Source organism: Chlorocebus sabaeus, chromosome 4, assembly GCF_047675955.1.
Source record: "Chlorocebus sabaeus isolate Y175 chromosome 4, mChlSab1.0.hap1, whole genome shotgun sequence".
Classification (NCBI taxonomy): Eukaryota; Metazoa; Chordata; class Mammalia; order Primates; family Cercopithecidae; genus Chlorocebus; species Chlorocebus sabaeus.
Genome location: NC_132907.1, coordinates 14,787,248 through 14,808,583, shown reverse-complemented (window position 1 = coordinate 14,808,583; position 21,336 = coordinate 14,787,248). Strand labels below are relative to the sequence as shown.

At 37.8% G+C, this 21,336-nt stretch overlaps 1 protein-coding gene across 4 annotated transcripts in view; it reads left to right on the top strand.

Annotated features, from left to right (window-relative positions):
* Window positions 1-21,336, top strand: part of ATG10 (autophagy related 10) — a 277,769-nt gene that overhangs the window by 253,446 nt on the left and 2,987 nt on the right. For all 4 annotated transcript variants that reach the window (XM_037982167.2, XM_007977150.3, XM_007977143.3 and 1 more), the window contains one exon: window positions 20,725-20,822. In XM_037982167.2, coding sequence (XP_037838095.2) covers window positions 20,725-20,822 — 98 coding nt within the window. The remainder of the gene's footprint in view (window positions 1-20,724; window positions 20,823-21,336) is intronic.

Genomic DNA, 21,336 nt, shown 5'->3' with positions numbered 1-21,336 from the left:
TGTGAAAATTAGTTGGGTAATATATATTAATGCATAGCTTGGATTTTTTTCTTAATGCCAATCTAATAGCAATCCCTGCAACTTCTGCTAGTCACCAATATATCTCAAGTCCATTTATTTTTCTCCATCTTTACTGTCTTCACCCTAATCAAGCCCCTTCTTTCTTGATACAGTAGCTTTCATGGTAGTTTCCCTCCTGCCTCTTTTGCTTTCTTTTCTCTTCTTGCCTTCATTCTTCACCCAGCAGCCAAGATTTTTTTTTTAAGTGAATAACAAATCATGTCATAAACCACTTAAAACTTTCTGTTGCATTTAAAATAAGTGCAGGAGGGCAGCCTCCTTCTCTCCCAAGGGCTATCAAGCCACTGGACTCTGCCTTCCTTTCCAGCTTCAGGGTTTCTGCTGTCTTCTCTCTCTCCCAATATTCCAGCCTTACAGCCTCCTTTCTGCTCTTGAACACATCTAGTTCACTACCTTCTAATGGTCTTTACTCTTACATCTTTCTGGCTGAGACATTCTTCCCCAGGTTTAAAATATGACTTTGAAAGTATTAAAAATACACAAAAAGATTTAGGGCTGATGTCTTTACATAAGACTAATTAGGAAATACATCACTTGCTTTGGTAATATTTTTCAGGTATATTTTCTTCATTTTATACATTCACTTTCTAGTTTTTCAGTCACTTGTGTAACATCTAACTACATAATATTTTTCCTATCATGTTAGACACCTGTGTTACACCTGATTGAGCCTGTACCCCTACTGTCTGACACCATCACCAAGGTTCTGATCTGAGCCTAAAAATGACTAAGGAATTGCCCTTTCAACACATTTCTTCCTTTAATAACCCACAAGCAGTCTATTATCTGTTAATGTAAACTGAAATATAAAAATTTCTGACTTCTGATTATCCCTGGGATATATTGTTCTTTCGTTTATATATTTGTGTGGCTCCAATTTTAAAATATGCCTCAGTTCTTTTCTACCCTCTTACAGCATTCTAATCATCACTGTTTTAAACGAAGGAGTGAGAGTTTGAGCTCATAATCACATAATGGCATTGCCAGCCCATGGGACTATCCCTCATAGAACTTCTGAGTTAAATGAACCAGTGCCATGTTTGAATTCCAGGTACAGATGCTCCATCGTTTTGCAGTTAACATAGAGCAGTTCCAGAGAAGGCCCAGGCCCCTCTGCCCTCAGCTTCCTTACCTGTCATCTCTCTGTCCCCAACTTTCTTACTGTATAGGGGAGAGAAAAAAAACGTTTCTGTCTACCCTCTAATTGACTGCCTAGGGCCGGCAAATTAAATTGACAAAAAACAGATTAGCAGGAGAAAAGTCATACAAAATAACATTTTAGTTTTTACATGCCCTTACAGAAAAGGCATGGAGACTCAGAGGAGCAGTTAGACCCTGCAGCGTATACACCATTTTAACAAAGGGTGATAAATTTGTGGAGAAGTCACAAGAGGAAGCAAAAGGGATTTGAGCTTCCAGGGGCACAGATTATAAGAAGGTAAATATGAGGAGAAACTAATGGAAGATAAGGGTGATTTTAGTAACATTTGTTTGTGCAGACCCGTCTCAGTGCCAGTGTTCTGTGTCCGGTGATAATGGGTGATCTGCTCCAGGTATGGGAGAAGGGAGGGGAACACCTTCACAAAGAGAAGTTTATGTCATACTTTTAGGCAGATGGGGGAGGGCAAAGAGCTCTTTCTGAATTTGCTGCGTTTGAATTGCCTTTGGCTCAAATAGTCCTTAAACTAAAGTAGCATACAGGGGCGGAGGGAGAGATCCTTCATCTGCTCTGTTTCCCACAGCCCTCAGCACTGAGCAGGTATCAGGGCCCACTCTGCAGAAGCAGGGCTTAGAGTAGCTGGTGTGCAGGGCCACTGCTGGGCTCATCCATAAAACCCTGCCCTAGATTCGTACCTTGAACCCCATTGCCCATGTGTGCATCCCACACCCCAGAATACCTCAGGAAAGGGACAGGTGGAGAGACATGCTGGAAATTGGGTGTCATTTCCTCTATGTATATTTGAAGTTCAAGCTAGCTCTGAAAAGATTTGGAAAGTAAATCAGGTACTTTGAAATCAAACTTCAAAGTTAGATGACCTTGGGCAAGTTAATTGGCATCTCTAAACCCCAGTTTCCTTACCTTTACAATAATTATATGTCAACCTCTTAGTATTATTATTAGAATTTAGGGAGAATCCTAGTAAATGTTCAAGTCATGCACTTGTTTGTACGATTCCCTTTTCAGGGGAATACCCACAGTCTAGCTCCGACTCACCTTCCCTGGTAAGCTTATCACCCACACGTTAGGTGCTCTGCTGCCTAATTCTTTCCTGCATTCTTTTTTGACAACAAAGTATTATTGGAGAAGAATGCAGCATTTATAATTTAAACTAATTATAAACGTTTAATTTGTAGCCCATTGTATGTTTGTGCTGTTCCACTTTAATCATGCCTATCAGTTCTTCTCTTTGCTTTCCTGGCACACCCCTGGAGTATGCATCACACACGAGAGTTACCTGATCTGCACAGACTCCTAGGGGATGGGTGTGCCTCCTATTTTGCACACAGTGGGGAGGGTGCTGTCAGAAACCGTGTGCCTTGTGTTTCCTTCTGGAATCAGCTGTCATTATGCCTCTCTTCTTTCCTTTCCTCTATTCATGCTGGAGAAAGCTAGCCTTTTCCCATAGGGAAGCAGGTAGCCCTCAATCTTTAGTGAGCATGATCATTGCCTTGGGAGTTGATCACAGATTTGGAGTGGGTCCCAGGAAACTACATGGTCAACAGGCAACCCCAAATGATTCTGATGGTCCTGGGATCACACTCTGAGAAATCTGCTCTGCTTTTGTATTGCTTACTACTCCTCAGACTTTACTCCCAGTTTTCTTCTCTGTCTCTTCATCTTTAATGTGACATCCTTCTTGGGATTCTTCTCTATTTCTTTGGACTAGGTTTTTTATTCTCAAAACAAACAAACAAAATGATTGTTTTTTCCATTGACATGGAGAAAAATAATTGTAGTCCTCTATTCTCCACTATCCACCACACTGTCACCCTCAGGTGAGGGCTGACTAAACATTGTTTCTGCCCCTCTGCACACTCAGGGGTTTGACTAGAGAGACAAAGAAATTGACAGGATCCTCCAATGACAGCACCTCCTGTCAGGCATTTTTTTTTTTTTTTTTTTTTTTTTTTTTTTGAGACGGAGGCTGGAGTCTCGCTCTGTCGCCCCGGCTGAAGTGCAGTGGCCCCATCTCAGCTCACTGCAAGCTCCGCCTCCCGGGTTTACGCCGTTCTCCTGCCTCAGCCTCCCGAGTAGCTGGGACTACAGGCGCCCGCCACCTCGCCCGGCTAGTTTTTTGTATTTTTTTTTTTTTTTTTAGTAGAGACGGGGTTTCACCGTGTTAGCCAGGACGGTCTCGATCTCCTGACCTTGTGATCCGCCCGTCTCGGCCTCCCAAAGTGCTGGGATTACAGGTTTGAGCCACCGCGCCCGGCGCATTTTCTTTAAAGTGGATGTTTTTACTGGAACAAAACATTTTAATGAAAACATTGACATGGAACATAACAAGGCTTTTAAATAGAGACTTGGAATCTTTTTTGTCTTCATTTAAATCTGTTTTATTTTTCTTTCTATGACGCTATATAAAATCTCATCAATATACAAAATCATTCTGAGCCTCAGATTTTCTCATTTTCTCTGGATGAGAGCTTTGATTAGCTTTTTACAAGTTCTTCATTAGTAATTGGCTTGCTTTTTTGTTTTGTTTTTGGCTGTTGACTCTAATAAGTTTATGTTCTATCAAAGAATTATTTGAGGATGGTCTGAAAGATGCTACTCTTGTTATGTTACGGAATATTACAATTTAAGACTCTTTATAAATTGCAACAAGTGCTATTAGGACTAAATGTTCATTTCTTCTTCTTGAGGCTGGTGACTGGGGTGGGTTGTTCAGTCTTATCATCATGCCTGACCTAGTTGTGCAGCCGTGACTGTTTAATTAATAGACATTTACATAAGCTCCTGATTTTCCCCCAGCAAGCTTTATAATGGTCTTGGTGGTTATCTCCTTTTCACCCTGTGAAGTATCAGCAGTACATTTTCCATTTTGCATATCACAATACAAAGAGATTAAATTATGTACAACAAATTGATAACTGAATAAGTTTGGGAACTCGGAGTTCTGGCATATTAATAGTCTTGCTTAAAGCAACAACCCATATAGACTCTATAAATATATTCAGATTCTGCTGTCTAATCCAGGAGTTGGAGTTGGGACTGTCAGAAGCCCAGGGAGACAGCCCTTTGTAGATTTATGCAGGGGTGGCAGAATTAGTTTCTGGGCTCTCTATGGAGCCACGAAAGAAGGTTTTGTTAGTAGAGGAGGTGGTATCTGAGAATTATTGCTGTGATGTCTGTAATTTTTAATAAAAATTCTAGAAAGCCTGGTGGTGTCTGTGTAGCATATGAATTTGATGAACTGGTTTTTTGTTTGTTTGTTGTTGTTGCTTAAACCACCTTCCCAAACACCATTAGATGTTTCTTCCTAATTAACAGGTCACAAAATATCAACAGGGGCAGCTAGAGCAAAGTGTGGCTCACTTGTCTTCCTCTCTTCATCCTAGAAATGAGGAGGAACTTGCTGATCTTTCTGGGTATTTAGATGAGACTTTCATTTCTTTCCCACATATTTTTTTTCTTAAACATTTTCTCACATTTTTTCTATGTATATTCTCACATACCTATGAGAGATGGAAATCTGAACTGGTATTTCTTCTCCCCCGCCCCCCTTTTTTTTCCTTTTTTAAAACTATAAGATTGCTTGCTGTTCAAACCTTGCCTCTTTGTCTTGACTACGTTCAGAAAATTCTTGGATCATAAAGGGATTGCCTCAATCATGTAACACCAACACCAACAAAGCCAGACAAACAAAAATAGGCAATTTTTCTTCTCCAAATTTACTAAATTTCTCAGTCTTACCTAAAAGATAGAAGTTGGTATATCTCTCGTAACTCCTTTCCCATTAAACTTGGAGTAGGCTATTTCTGGCCACACTTTGTTCTTCTCCTCCCTGAGTCCTGCCCATCCTTTAAGGTCTGTGCCAGATTAAATACTGTATGTTTAAGAAGTCTTGGCCGGGCGCGGTGGCTCACGTCTGTAATCTTAGCCCTTTGGGAGGCCAAGGTGGGCGGATCACCTGAGGTCAGGAGTTTGAGACCAGCCTGACCAACATGATGAAACCCCGTCTCTACTAAAAATACAAAAATTAGCCAGGCATGGTGGCATGCACTTGTAGTCCCAACTAGTCAGGAGGCTGAGGCAGGAGAATCACTTGAACCCGGGAGGCAGAGGTTGCAGTGAGCCGAGATCACGCCATTGCACTTCAGCCTGGGTGACAGAGCAATATTCCTTCTAAAAACAAAAAAAAGTTTTTGCTGCACTCTCTCTCCCTGAGTCAGAAGTGACCTCTCCTTTCTTTGAATTCCCATATTTTCCTGGATTTGTACCTTTGAGTAGCCAGGATCACAACCAACCTATCATATATAACAGTTATTTCTGTCATCTTTGAATAGTAGATGCCCTAATGGAGTATGGGGAGGAGAGAGGAGATACCAAATTTCATTTGACTCAAGATCTCTCATAGCTCATGAAAATATACATCCTGCTGTACAGACTGATGTTTCCAACTGTAGCCACTCAACACAGTGTTACAGAAAGCACATGATTGAAATCATACAGCAAGCATTAGATCTGCTTTAAAGAAATAGTGATTAAGTTTCAGGCAAGCAGGATCTTACCAGGAGTATCATGCCAGGGAACAAGGTCTTTCCATTCGTGGGGCCTCAGGCCTGGGCCACCTCTGCATCAAAGTTTTCCTTTATTTTACTGGTGAGCTCCTCTGTGGCCCTCAGGCACCTCAGATTGTCCTTGGAACACCCTCTATCTTAGAGCAGGGAGTGTCTCATTTTTCGCTAGTGCCACTGTGATCCCTACATGGTCTTCTCTGGAAGCGTGAGGACTCCCCGTGCCTTCCCTCCAAATGGTGAAATTAGTTGCTGCCGCAGAAGGAGTCTTTCTTAGCAGCTTTTCCTGGTCACAGTCCTATTACCAACCCCCCACCCCACCCCTAACAACTGCCCAGCCATCAGCCATCTCTGCTATTCTCACTAGGGATCTGCTTTTTCATTCAGGGGCCGGGGCATGAGTATTTCACCTTTAGGACTCTTTCCTCTAGAGCAACAATTCAAGACTTGTAGTATTGCAGGTGCAACTGGACTATAAACCCCATGAATTAAGAGAATGAGCTGCTGTTTTATGTATTTCTAGTACTTAAAACTAGAATGTAAATTCTATGAGAACAAATTTTGCTTCTGTCTTTAGTGTGCAAATATTTGTAGAGCCTAGAAAAGTGCCTGGCATATAGAATGTCCTCCATAAATATTTGTTGAATAAATGGATGGGCAGATGGATGGATATATGTATGAGTATTTAGCATGGAATCTTACTCATAATACGTATTCAGTGATGTTTACGGAATGCATGAGTAAAAAACATATGGAGTAACAAAGGTGGGAGTAAAGTAGGAAGGCATGTATTTTGGTAGTATTTGAGCTGCTTCTTAATCTGGGTAACATACCTTAGGGGGATGCAGTGGTGTGGCAAGGAGTAGGCAAACTCACAGAATTAAAATATGCATTAATTTTAATTCTGGTGCATCAATTTTCCACAATGGTAAAATAAAATACTATTTTTTAATGTGGAAGCCAATAGATAGAATTTAGAATATATTGCATAATTGACGTAATTTTTTAAAGTAAATTACATGTAGAGGGTTATCTTAACCATGCCCTCAAATCCTCTCCTTTGTTCTTAGATACACATTGGAAGAAATATTTGAGAAAACAGGTACTGAAGTTTTTATCTTATCTTGGAACTTCTGTAAAGTAGGTGCTGTCTCCAGTTTTGTGCCGAGGAGAGAATGGTGTCCATACAGTGACGTAGGGGCTATGGGTGTCCTCCACACAAATATTTCCCTTTATGAAGCAGGCAGCATATGCCAATAATAACTTACTTTGGCACAACAGGCTGTCTTTGTCTATGCGATAAATTCCACAAATGTTTATTGAGTACCTGCTAGATAAAAGGCACTAACCTGGATGCTAAGATGAAAATAATAATCAGAATACTTCCTCTGCCCTCAAGGAATTAAAGAGTAGTAGAGGAAGACTTTTATAAATGGTCAGTTGCCTATACGGAACAGTGTGGAATTAGCAGTAGACTTAGGCATGGGATACAGTGGGAACACAGATGGAGGGGACCTGATTGGTCTGGGATTAGTGGTGAAGGAGGGACAGAGGGTGTTCCAGGCAGAGAGAACAGCATGTGCAAAGGCCTGTAGGTAAGAAGCAGCAGTGTGTTTGGGGAACACCAAGTAGTTTAATGGTAAACTGTATATAAATATTGGATCAAAAGCTTCTGCACAGCAAAGGAAAGATCAACAAAGTGAAGAGATATCCTACAGAATGGGAGAAAATATTTGCAAACCCTTCAATTGACGAGTGATTAATAATCAGAATATATAAGGAACTCAAGCCAATATCAAAGGAAAAAAAATAATCCAAGTTTAAAAATGGGTAAAAGATCTGAATAGACATGTTTAAAAAGAAGACATACAAATAGATAAAAGATATATGAAAAATTGCCCAACATCACTAATCATCAAGGAAATACAAACCAAAACCACAACGAAATATCATCTCACTCCAGTTAAAATGGCTATTATGAAAAAGACAGAAAATAGCAAATGCTGGCAAGGATGTAGAGAAAGGGGAATGCTCATACACTGTTGGTGGGAAGGTAAGTTAGCACAGCCACTATGGAGAACAGTATTGAGGCTCCTAAAAAAACTAAAAATAGAAATGCCATATGATCCAGCAATTCAACTGCTGGGTATATATCCAAAAGAAAGGAAATCAGCATGTGAAAGAGATATCTGCACTCCCATGTTTACTGCAGCACTATTCACAATAGTCAAGATAGGAAATCAACCTAAGTGTCCATAAAGAGAATGGATAAAGAATATGTGGTATATATACACAATAGAATATTAGTCAGCCATTAAAAAAATAAAATCTGTCATTTGCAATAATATGGATGGAACTGGAGGACATCATATTAAGTGAAATAAGCCAAGCAAAGAAAGACAACTGTTGCACGTTCTCACTCATACGAGGAAGCTAAAAAAATTGTTTCATGGAGGAAGTGAATATAGTAGTGGTTACTAGAGGCTAGGAAGGGTAGTGAGGAGGGCAGATAAAGAGGGGTTGGTTAATGGGTATAAAAATAGATAGAGTAAGATCTCATGTTTGTTAGCACAATAGGGTGACTTAAGAAATAATTATTGAATAGTTCAAAATAACTGGAAGAGTAGATTTGGAATGTTCCCAACACAAAGAAGTGATAAAGGTTTAAGATGATGGCTGTACCAGTTACTCAGACTGACCATTACACATTGTATGCTTGTATCAAAATATCCCCGGCACCCCATAAATATGTACAACTATTATATATCCATAAAACTTTTACAAAAAGAAATAACAAAGGAGAAAAGTTATGGATTTAATTATCTAACATTACATTCCACATTGCCAAGTCATCATGAACAAAATTTAAAGACAAATAACAATCTGGAAGGAAAAAAGTTGGGGTATTTCAGCAACTTTCATGACAGCAGAGGTTATCTGTTTATTCATTGTGCTGTAACTAACATTTAACCAGGTACATAGCCCACAGTGATGGCTGAATGAATGAAAAAGATCAATGTCCCAAAATATGTTAAGTAGCTAATATAAATTAATAAGAAAACTCCATAAAACCTGAGTAGACAAATAGTCAAGAAAATGTGAAAAGGCATTTCACCTTGGTGTCATCGTTGGCTTTTTCTTACACAGCATATCAAATCCTTTAGCAAATCTTGTTGGCTCTACCTTCAAAGTAAATCCAAATCTGATTGTTCTTCCTCACACTACTGTTGCCTTGTACAAGTCATTATATTTTGTCTGAGCTGCTACAGTAACCTCCTAACTGCTCTTCTGCTTTCCCTCTTGCCCTTCTACAATATCAAGGTAACATTTTAAAATGTAAATCAGAATGTATCACTTTTTTGTTCAGAATCTTCCACGCTCTGGCCATCACACTCAGAGTAAAACCCCAAGTCCTTTCCATGCATATGAGACACTACATGATCCTGCATCTTGGCTCGCTCTCTGGCCTTACTTCCACTGCCACTCCCCTTCATTTCACCCGACCAGCCAGGCTGCTCTTGTCATTCTTTGAACATTCCAAGCCCCCTTCTGCCCCAGGGTTTTAGGGTCTTTGCAGTTGGTGTTCTCAAGCTGGAAGTATTCTTTTCCCAAAGAAGTGCATGGCTTGCTCCTCTCTTGGTCAGGGGTCTGCTCAACTGTTACCTCTGCAATTAGACCTTCACTTACCAACTTACCTAAAATAGCCTCTCCCCCATCATTCTTTATATACTAAAAATGTTTTTCTCTCCCCTCCATTTGACTCTCTCTACCTTACTATGTACAAAACAGATAAAAAGAGAAAAAATATCTCCCCAGAAAATTTCTAAACACAGGCTTACCCTCAAGTCATGGAACTGGAATTCCTCCTGGGTACCAGGCAGAAGCATATATAAACTTCTTTGGTTGGATGCACTTTTAATGTTAGGTCTCAAAGAATTACCATATTTGTAGTCGTACTATAAGGTCACAATAAAAAAAAAATACAGAATTCATAAGGAGCCATTATGAATGAGGGCCAGAAGACAACAAACTAGTAGCAGATCCACAAATCCAGATACTGAAATTATTCAGTGCAAAAATAGACATATATTGAACATATTTTTTAAATGGATAAAAATATTGAAAGTATGACATAGGAAGACAACTATGGAAAATGATCAGCAAATTTAAGAAATAATCAGAACTTTTAGAAAGAAAAGTACATAACGTCTATTCTAAGAAGCACATAAGTACAGTTAAAGAGAGCATTAATGTACGAGAAGAATCTGAAGAATTGCATACATTGCAGCTAAAAATAAGAAAGAAATAGTAAATATGATAACAGGTTAAGAAAGACAAAGGATAGAGGAGGATGAACACGTCTGATAAGAGTTCCAGGAGCAGAGGCTAGAGCTAATGAAGGAGAGGCAATATTCAAAGAGCTGATGCTGAGAATTTTCCAGAATTGTTGAAAAGGCACTGATATTTAGGTTTAGGAAGCTCAGTGAATCCCCACAATGAAAAATGAAAAGAAATCCACACCTATGCACATAACAGTGAAATAGTAGAGAGAAAGAGAAGATCTTAAAGAGAATGACAATTAGACTGATAGTCGACTTCTACCTAGAATAAATGGAAGCCAGAAGAAAATGGGATAATATAATCCAAGTGCTAAAAAAAAAATCATTGTAACCAGAATTTTATACCTATGAAAACATATTTTTCAAAAATGAGGGCAACATAAAGCATTCACAGGATTAGAAAATTTACTACAGATCTTCACCAAGGGGTGTTCTGAAGGACATATTTCAATGACAAAGAATATTATGCCAGAATGGATGCTGAGATTTAGGAGAAAATGGTAAGCAAAAGGAATAGTAAAATGTGGGTTAATTTTAACAAACATTGAACTATAAAGTACTAATAATATCTTCTTTCTGGGGTTAACAAAAAGTAGATACAGCAGAAATACTAGACAACAGTGGTACATAAATCAGTAAGGGGTGATCAGAGTATTAAGGTACTTGAATTGTTTGGGAAAAAGATAAAGATACAGAATAATTGTAGATTTTATTAAGTGAAATAGCTATTTTAAAATTTAAGGATAACAACTAAATGTTTAGGAATATATTAATAGTATGTAATTTTTCAAGCTAATAAAAAGAGAAAAAGCAGTGAGAAAAAATTTGTAATCCTACACTTAGTCCATCCAAAAGAAGGAAACAGAAGAGGAAAAAAAGAAAAGGAAAGGAAGAAACATTAAAAATAGAATGAGTAAAAAGTCTACAATAAGATGGAAAAAAAGTGAAATCAAATTGTATCAGTAATCACAAAGCCTGTAAGTGAACTAAATACCCCACTAATGAGACAGATTGTAAAGGTGGATATTTAAAAATCCATCTATGTTCTTTTTATAGAAAAATCTTAAACATAAGGATGCAGAAAGACAAGAAGCCAAACAATTTTTTAAATGAATAATGTAAATACAAAGCTGATGCGGCTATATTAATATCATGTAAGAATCCTTTTTTGGCAGAAAGCATACTAGAGATAAATATGATCACTTCATATTGAAGTTTTAATTCTCTAAGAAGATATATGTCTATACATTTAAATATCACAGCTTCCAGATATATAAAGCAAAAATTGACCAACTGCAATTGACAAACAATAATGGGCAAATCAACTGTTATAGGGGAGATTTAAATTTCTCTTAGAAATTAATAAATCAAGCAAACAAGGATATACATATGGACAACACAAATAACTAGCTTAATCTAGCGAAACGTGTAGAACAGTGTAGCCAACACTGAAGATTACATATTCTTTATGTATAACCTTTTAAGTACCTATGGAAATATAAAAAATTAAGAAAAACAAAATAAACCCAAACAAAAACATATGGAGGCAAATAATAAAGGTAAATGCAGAAATTAGTAAAACGGAGTACAAAGATACCTAAAGAGGATCAACAAAAGACACATATGGTAGGGACTGGCACATAGTAGGGCCAACAATTCAATATCTGTTCAGTGAATAACAAGCAACCGAAAGTATAAATGTGTGTATAAAAAGGTCTGAAAGGAAATTCACCAGTGATTAAACCTGAGTTGGGCTGTTTGGGATTAGCTTGCTTTTATTCTTTATTCTTGGTATTTTCTGAACTCCCTGTGTGTATTGCTCTTATAATTTTATGAAAACCCATGATTTTAAAATCAATACATAGATTTTTGAAGGAGTAGACTAGAGGTTGGAAGTCAGGAACTATCCTAGACACCAATTCTGGTCAGAGGGCACGAGGAGGTGCAGTGTAAGTGTGTGCTCTTAGGAGGTATGTAGGTGCTCTGCCCTTCAGTACGTGGATGACCTTACGCATAATCTCTCTAAACCCGTTCTCTCAAGCGGCAATAATAAGGCCTCCCTCAAAGAGTTATTGTGGTAGGTGGCCATGTAAAGCACTTAATCCAGTGCCTGATACTGCAGATGCTGGGTAGTCATTTGCCTTCCCCTGCTTGAGGGGTTAGCATGAGGGAGATACCTATCTTCATTTCTAAGTAATGTGCCTAGCGTGGAAGGCAAATTTGATCAGTCTAAATATGAAACTAGATGAAAGCTTAATATGTGAAATTATATTTGTGCCCTCCCAAAGAGCCAAGAAAATTAAGAAATGAACCAAGTAACTCATCATATTTATTACGTGTAAGAATGAAGGTGCAGTATTATCATTTCCTTGTGATAGTCACATCTAATAGTTCTAAAACCAATTCACAGTATTCTTGTCAGACTTATTTTATGAGACATTTAACCATTGCTAAATTAAATTTCATGAGGAAATATGCCTATAAAACTTCTCTGGAGTTACAGAGATAGAAATCTGACCCATCATTTCTATTTTCATGGAAAACCATTTAGCAGAACTTGGTTCCAGTAGAAGTGTTTATTAAGTTGTAAGCTTAACACAGTTCATTGGCAGTGTGTATTTCCACACGGACATTTTTCTCAGTGCAGATTTGCTCAGTTCATTATTACTGACAGCAGATGGTAGCACTTCCACATGAATTTACCTCCTGAATCGATCTAAGAAATGTCACTAAAAGGATCCCAATGGTTTTGATATTCTTCCATCTCTGAAAAGGGTACGTTAAACAAATAAGGAGTAGAGTTTAGATTTTTTTTAAAAAAACTCTAACACATAATTCCTAAACCAACTAATGACTGCTTTCATCTTTGATTCCGGCTGTTTGAAGGAAAAATAGTAGAAAATACAGATAATCTTTCTTGATAGCATAAACCTTACAAAATCTCCATTGGAAAATAATGGCTTTTGGAGAATATTATCTACATTGATTGTCTGCACTGATAACATCAAATTACTTGTAAATTCTCTACTTTCTCTGAATACAAATTGCTGGGCTTGCAGAATCACCTGATTGAATGTGACTGAAAAAATAGTATCGGCTCAGGTCACTATGCTAACTTTTGAATTCTGTGATTTCTGCAGCATTAAGATCTCCACAGGATTAACCACATTTTTCACTTACAGACCCATTGGCTTGATTTAGGCTTAAATCAATTTAAAATTGTCAGACAAGATTTAATGTTTGATAAATGAGTGAATGATATAATATGTGAATTCTAGTCACATAAAGGAAACTTGTTATTTTTCTATGTCATATGATCATTATTGCATTCTTCATAACTCAAGGGTTTATATTCAGTAGTCCTACATATTTAGAAACAAGGATTTATTTGGAATATTCTAAAAATTAATTTTCCATTTGTGTTTGAAAAGTAATTAATGATTTGGCTAATTCGCCACAACTAAAAGAAACTGATACATTTTAGAAAGCATTGAGTATTGAAGCATGTACAATTTAACCATGTAAATTAATTATGGATGCTTTTGACACATTGCTAGAAGAGTGCTCATGATTAACAACGTACTTAAAGGATTTGCTTCACAACAAGAAAAAGCTTTTGGGTTCCATATGCTCTCAAAAACATGCTTACTAATATTCTAACAACAGAGGCACAACTTAATACTGACTTTTTTTTTTTTTTTTTTTTTTCTTTTTAGATAGTCTTATTCTGTTGCCCAGGCTGAGTGCAGTGGCACAATCTCCGCTCACTGCAACCTCTGCCTTCTGGGTTTAAATGATTCTCCTGCCTCAGCCTCCCAAGTATCTGGGACTACAGGTGCCTGCCACCACGCCCAGCTAATTTGTGTATTTTTAGTAGAGACAGGTTTTTGCCATGTTGGCCAGGCTGGTCTTGAACTCCTGGCCTCAAGTGATCTGCCCACCTCAGCCTCCCAAAGTACTAGGATTACAGGCGTGAACCACCATGCTCAGTCAATACTGATTTAATTCTGCTAAAAGATAGCAACTTTGGGCCAGGTATGCGGGCTTATGCCTATAATCCCAGCACTTTGGGAGGTGGAAGGATCGATGAGTTCAGAGTTCAAGACTGGCCTGGCAACATAGTGAGACTTTATCTCAAAAAAAATAAAAAAACTTAAAAAATTATTGAAAAAATAAAATATGGCAATGTTGTTCAATATGCTTTCGTTTCTTTCCCCTTCCTTTGTACCATTATTGTCATGTATATTACATTTATGTTATAAACAACACTACAGTGTTACGATTTTTGCTTATATAATCTTATGTCTTTTTAAAAAAATTAAAGAGAAAGTACTTAGTCTTTTATATTCACCATTTATGACACTTTTCATTTTTCCCTGTAGATTTGAGTTACACTCTGGTATTATTTCCACAAGGACTTTCTTTAGTATATCTTATAAGGCAAATCTACTAGCAAGGAATTCTCTCAGTCTGTTTCCCCGGGAATATATTTATATTACTTTCATTTCTGAAGAATGTAGAATTCTTGGTTGACAATTCAGGTTTTTTCCCTCATTACTCTGAATATGTCATTCTGCTCCTATCTGGACTGATAAGAAGTCACCTGTTTTTGAATTGTTATTCCTCTTTATGTGATGAGTTCTAAAGGACTCACTTGTTTTTAAGATTTTCTCCTTGTGTTTAGCTGTCAGTTATTGGACTATGATGTGTCTAATGTGGGTCTTTTTATATTTCTACTTAGAGTTTGTTGAGCTTCTTGGATCTGTAGATTAATGTATTTCATCAAAGTATACAAATTTTTAGCCAGTATTTCTTCAGCTATTTTGCCTGCCCTTTTCTCTCCTTCTCTTTTTCAGAGTACTATTATATGTATTCTGGTACAGTTGATGTTATACCACAGATGTCTGAGGCTCATTTTTCTTCAAGTTTTTCTTCTCTTTTCTTCACATTGAATGCTTTCTATTAATATACTTTCAAATCCACTAATTCTTTCTACTGCTGTCTCATATTTACTATTGAGTCCATCTAGTGAATTTTTTATTTCTGGTATTGTACTTTTCAACTCTAGAATTTCTATTTAGTTCTTTCTATAGTTTGTATTCCTCTATGGAGATTAGCTATTTGCAGAGCCATTGTTATAATTTTTCTGTTTTAATTCTAGTTTTCTTTAATTCACTGAACATATTTATAATACCTGCTTTGAATTATTTGTAAATCCAACATCTGAGTCTACTCAGTGTCAGTTTTTAATAATGATTTCTTCCCCCTGGTATGAACCACACTTTTTGGTTTCTTTGCATGTCACATAAATTCCTTTGAAAACTAGACATTTTAGATAATATATTGCAGCAATTCTGGATTCCAATATTTTTTCCTGAGGGTTGTCTTTTTCTTGTTGTTGCTGTTGTTTTTGTTTGGTTAATAACTTTGCTAGGCTTTATCTGCAGATTTTTTTTTCCCTGTAAGTGTGGCCACTGATGTCTTTGCTATTGGTTTTTTAATTCTTATTTTTATTTTTTAGACTGCCTTCCTCAGGGTTACCCAGCTACGTCTGTAAAGCTTACAAGTTGGCCAATGATTGGACAGAAATTGTGCTCAAATACCTCAAGCCTATAATGCCTTTTTCTTTTGCCAATGAATGTGTACATGGATTGAGAACACACTGAAAATTCAAGTAGTATTCATGTTGGCCTTAGCTCTTACATCCCATCAGGCCTTCTCGTGTCTCCACTGAACATTCTCTTCCCATCAGCCAGTGATGCCTGGAGAATTTATCTACCCCTTCCGTGGCTGTCTTACTTCCAGAATGTCCCCATTAAAATACTGGTAGTTTGCTGCTTGCCTCAACTGGGACTGCAACCTTTTCTTTTCTTTTAGTACCTATTTTGCTATTTTTTATTGACAGTGCCGCTGAGCAATAGTTTTAGCTGTCTTTTGGAAATCAGGCCAGCCCCTCTGGCTACACAGTTATTGGCTCTTATGGCCAGACTGCTCTGGTAAAACTTCTGTTGATGGAGTGGCTGGGGACATTGGGGAAAGGAGGAGGGGGTATGGAAGTACTTCCAGGCAAGAATGCTTCAGATTCCCTCTGTTTCTAACTTGAAATTTAGCAGATTATCATGAACTAAACACTTCTCAGATTTTGTATTTGCCCTTGGTTGATTTCCAGGACCCAAAAATGGTTTGTTTTTGACAATTTTGTTCATTTTTATACTTATTTTCTGGGAAGAGGATTTGCTGACCTCTTTATTCTATCACAGCTAGCAGTCCACTTCTATTGTTATTAATTTATAAAATTATTCTAAAAGATTACATAAATATATCTCATAACTCCTGTATTAAGGTGATCAGCATAGTATAGGCTTGATTCTTTTAAACCAAAGCATTTTGCCAAAACAATGTAATTTTTATTTTAAAATCCAATTTATTAATAAATTTAAACTTGTGATTTTTAAAGACCATCATTCATTTTAATATATTCTATTTAATTATATAAATATAAGGTCTCAGTATAGTAAAGGATAAAGAATTTTTTAAAGATGGCCAAACCTACATTAAAGAAATGCTCAAGCTATTCTAAAAGCTCTTCAAAGGCATAAAAGTCTCAATTATTTTAAAAAGTGTTTTAAATGAGCATTGCCATGCATTTTATTCTATTAGAATATAACCTTAAATGCTAATATGACTATTTTATGTTCTTTGAGGAAAAATGAATATTAAAATGTTGTAGATTACTGAAGTGTTTTTGAAGTACCTAAGCTTTTTATTTTAATTTAAATTCATTTAAATTATTTTTCATTAATTTGGTTTTAAACCTGAATACAAATATAGTGATAGTTCTAGTTGCCATATAGACCTAGACCTTTCACTAATTCAGACCTTTCTTCCTTTCACTTATAAACAGTTGTTAAATATTCCTAAACACTTAGATACTGGTCAGTGATGCTTTTAATATGCTACTTAATTTACAGGAATATCCTATTTTTAGATTGAAATTGGGCTTTATCATAGGGTACCATAAGACTACTTTCTGAATGTCTGGCTGTTATCCTTTTCTGTTTAGATATTAATGGGTTAAATACTAATAGCCAACCAAGTGTCTGCTATGTTTCAGGTACTGTTCTATGTACTTCTGTGGTATTATCTTATTGAAGGGTCACAGTCAATCTCAGAGACAGATACTATCATTAGCCAGTTACCAGATGAAGAAACAGAGACATAAAATGGTTAAGTGACTTTCCCGATAGCTCACAGCTACCAAGTGGTAGAGCAGGACTTGACCTCAAACAGTCGTAACCACAGAGCTCATGCATGTGCTTACCCACTTGCTCTGTGGAATGAGGAAAAGATGACTTATAGAAGTAAAGTCCAAGTCTTTACAAAGAAGCATCAAATGAGCAGAGCTGCAGTGTGCCATGGTCCTAAGACTCCTCTAAGAAAATGTCCCCTGAGGCCGGGCGCAGTGGCTCAAGCCTGTAATCCCAGCACTTTGGGAGGCCAAGACGGGCGGATCACAAGGTCAGGAGTTCGAGACCATCCTGGCTAACATGGTGAAACCCCGTCTCTACTAAAAAATACAAAAAAAAAGCTAGCCGGGCGAGGTGGCTGGTGCCTGTAGTCCCAGCTACTCGGGAGGCTGAGGCAGGAGAATGGCGTAAACGCGGGAGGTGGAGCTTGCAGTGAGCTGAGATCTGGCCACTGCACTCCAGCCTGGGCGACAGAGCGAGACTCCGTCTCAAAAAAAAAAAAAAAAAAAAAAGAAAAAGAAAATGTCCCCTGAACTGTAAGTGCCTATCCACCTCTTAGATAAGAGATGCCAAAGGGAGAGTGAGTCTTAGAGAGAGTGGAGGCTGCATGATTGAACTGATTCTCCCTATTATGAGTGTTTCTGTCCAGTGGAAATTTGGAAGCCTAGGTTTCATTTCATTAAAGTTAACATGTCTTTACATCAATAAGATTGGATTATACCTCTTTATTCCTTCCATTGGCAACTGTGTAAGTCATCCCAAAAGAATTTAGACTACATTTATCTTTTTAAATTCCAGCTTTCTAAACAGTCATTATTTTAGTCCAGGACAATTTTAAATTTTTTTGCATTTTTCCTGCATATTTCCTATGCTCATTTCCCCATAGGGTCATCTGCCCCCACATTCTGTTCCTAAATCTCTGCGTGGTTGTTTTTTCCTTGTCATTCTGATCTCTGATTAAGTATCACCTTGTTTTAGTCCATTTAGGCTGTCATAACAAAAATACCATAGACTGGGTGACTCAACAACCAACACTTATTTCTCCCAGTTCTGAAGGCTACAAGATCCAGGATGAGGGCACTGGAAGATCCAGTGTCTGGTGAGGACCCATTTTCTATTTCATAGATGCCATCTTCACACTATCCCCACATGATAGGAAAAGAGTGAGAGAGCTCTCTGGGTCTTTTTTATAAGGGCACTAATCCCATTCATGAGGGGTTCACCCTCATGACCTAATCACCTGCAAAGGGCTCCACCTCCTAATACATACCATCACCTTGGTGGTTAGGATTTCAACATATGAATTTTAGAGGGACACACACATTCAGTCCATTGTATTACCTCTTCCATGAGGCCTTCCCTTTCCAAGTCTAATGTCACCAAAATCCCTCCAGAATCATGTTACCCTGTTGTGTTTCCTTCATAGGGCTTATAATTTTCTGGATTATCTTATTTATTCATTCTGCATGTTTACTGGCTGTCTTCTGCACTGGAATCTAAGTTCCATGGGATCAGGAACATTGTTTATCTAAGAGATACAGTGGTCTCTCTAACTATACCTAGAAATATTCTGGCAGACACATAAAAAAGATGATTGATTAATATATGTTGAATTACTTAATATTAGTTTAAGGCAGGTAAGCAAAACGAGACTCAAGTTGGACAGGAGGACTTGATATAGGCACAACCCATCAGGGCTTTGAGCCCAGGGCCCAGTTAGGGATGGGAATGAAGGTTGGGAAGAGAGCTGTAGAGAGGAAACTGATGCCTTGCTGGAAGAATCAGGCTACTGGTCAGAGTCACCTGGAGGTGGCACTCAGGGAGAAAAAAATGCCAGGAGATGCTAAAAATGCGAGATACATGCAATAACCTACAACTAGTGGATAACTCATCCCTCACCACTGCCACCCCACATCTCCATACCCAGTGTCACCAATACAAGTGGAATTGTCCCTCCCAGTTCTTGTGAGTGGATGTATACATAAGCATGCAGACATGAATGTTTGGAGCTGAGGGTAGAGGCAGCAGGGACAGCCACATAATTCATCCCATCAACAGCTCTGAGTTCAGCTTGCCCTTGGGTTGGCTAAGAGAAGAAACCAAGAGAAGAAGCTAGGCATCCCCTAGTCTAAATCCAGCCTACAAGCCTGTTTTACTGGTCCCACTCATGTTTAAAAATATCTTGTGCCAACACTTTGATGTAGGAGGTTTAACATAAACTTCAGGTTTTCTAGGTTCGTTTCACAAATAGGAAGCTCTGGCATGCTGAACCTGCATTCCCACATGGGACAGTTGGCCGGAGCAGAGTAGCCAGCATGGCCTTGGATGGGTGCACTCTGCAGTTCCTCCTGAGCCCGTCATCTGCTGGTGTATTTAGCTGGCATTATCCCCTTAGGTCACCTGCTTCGTCTTCATAGGTATTTGAGTTTGCAGTATTGATATAATGGTTAATCCACAATATAAATAGTCAATAAATGTATCATCAATAATAGTGTTTGGGTTGGTAGAACTTGTGCACTACATAGAAACTTCCTAGGGCTCCCCATTGCTTGCCAAATGATGTCCACATCCCTAACTTGGGTGCGGTCTGACCTATATCTTATATCCAGTTATTACCTTATAAAAGGAACAGAGTTACATTTTAGGCTTTTAACTTATAAAAACAGCCCTGTAGGCTTGGGAGAGACAGAAGGAGAGAAATGAGGAAAAAGAAAAACAAAAACTCAGAGACAGAAAGACAGACAGAGAGACAGACAGAAGTAGAACAATTTAAATAGTGCAGGCCATCTCCTCCCATCCCTAGTTCTACTCATGGAACATGTGCCCACTGGCACTGGATACATGTAGGCTTGAAACAACATGTTGACAAAATTTGTGTAAAGAAATATGCAAATGATTTTTATTCTCTTACCATTGACAAAGAGGTGAATAAAATGAATTGTTTAGGTTGTCAAACTACTGAGCTTTGTGAACATCCTTGAAGAAAAACTGAAGAACAATGATAGGCCAAAAAGAAACACTGGCCAACAGAGAGGGAACTGATAAAATGCAACTACAGTTTATATTGTGTAAACAAAAATGGGCGCCCTGCTATACTCGACCATACTGCTTTATCAATGAATAGCCCTTTCTCACCAACTTTTTCTGATGTTTGGATTATAAATTACATTTGAAAATAGAAAATAAACCTGTATATTAATTCAATGACTTGGAATTTGAGACAAATCTTTATTTTAAAGGAGTAAACCAGATAAATTATTTTAGCCTTTTCAAAGTAACTCACACTGATCCTGGACCAATTCTGATTCTTACAGGAACATCCAATACTTGGGCAACCCTTTTTTGTACTTCATCCCTGCAAAACGAATGAATTCATGGCTCCAGTATTAAAGAATTCTTGGAAAATCAATAAGTAAGAAACACCATCAAGATACATTGGCTTCTACTCTGATTTTAAAAGTGTAAATCTTTCTATGTGACTCTAAAAGCTAGGCTAAAAAAGAAATATTATTTATAATAATAATAATGGCTAACACATTGATTTTTACTATATGCTAGATGCTGTTCTAAGAGTTTTAGATACAGTAAGACATTGGATTTTTGCAACATTCCTATGTGCTAAGTACCATTATTTTACCCAATTTACAGAGGAGGAAGCTAAAGAACAGAAGAATTAAGCCACTCAAACAAGGTCACACAGCTAGTTACATGGTAGGATTTGAATCTAAGCATTTTGGCCTCAGAACCATGCTCTTAATCACTGCACTCTGCTACCTTAGTAAGTGCTGTAAACCACAAGGGTAAAATTTGAATCATCAAGGGGAGTCAGGGACCCCAGTATCTTACCTCATTCTTCAACTACCCTAATAAGGGATCCTCACAGGCTCTCTGGACCTTAAATTCTTGTCAAGCAATGGGGCTGGCAT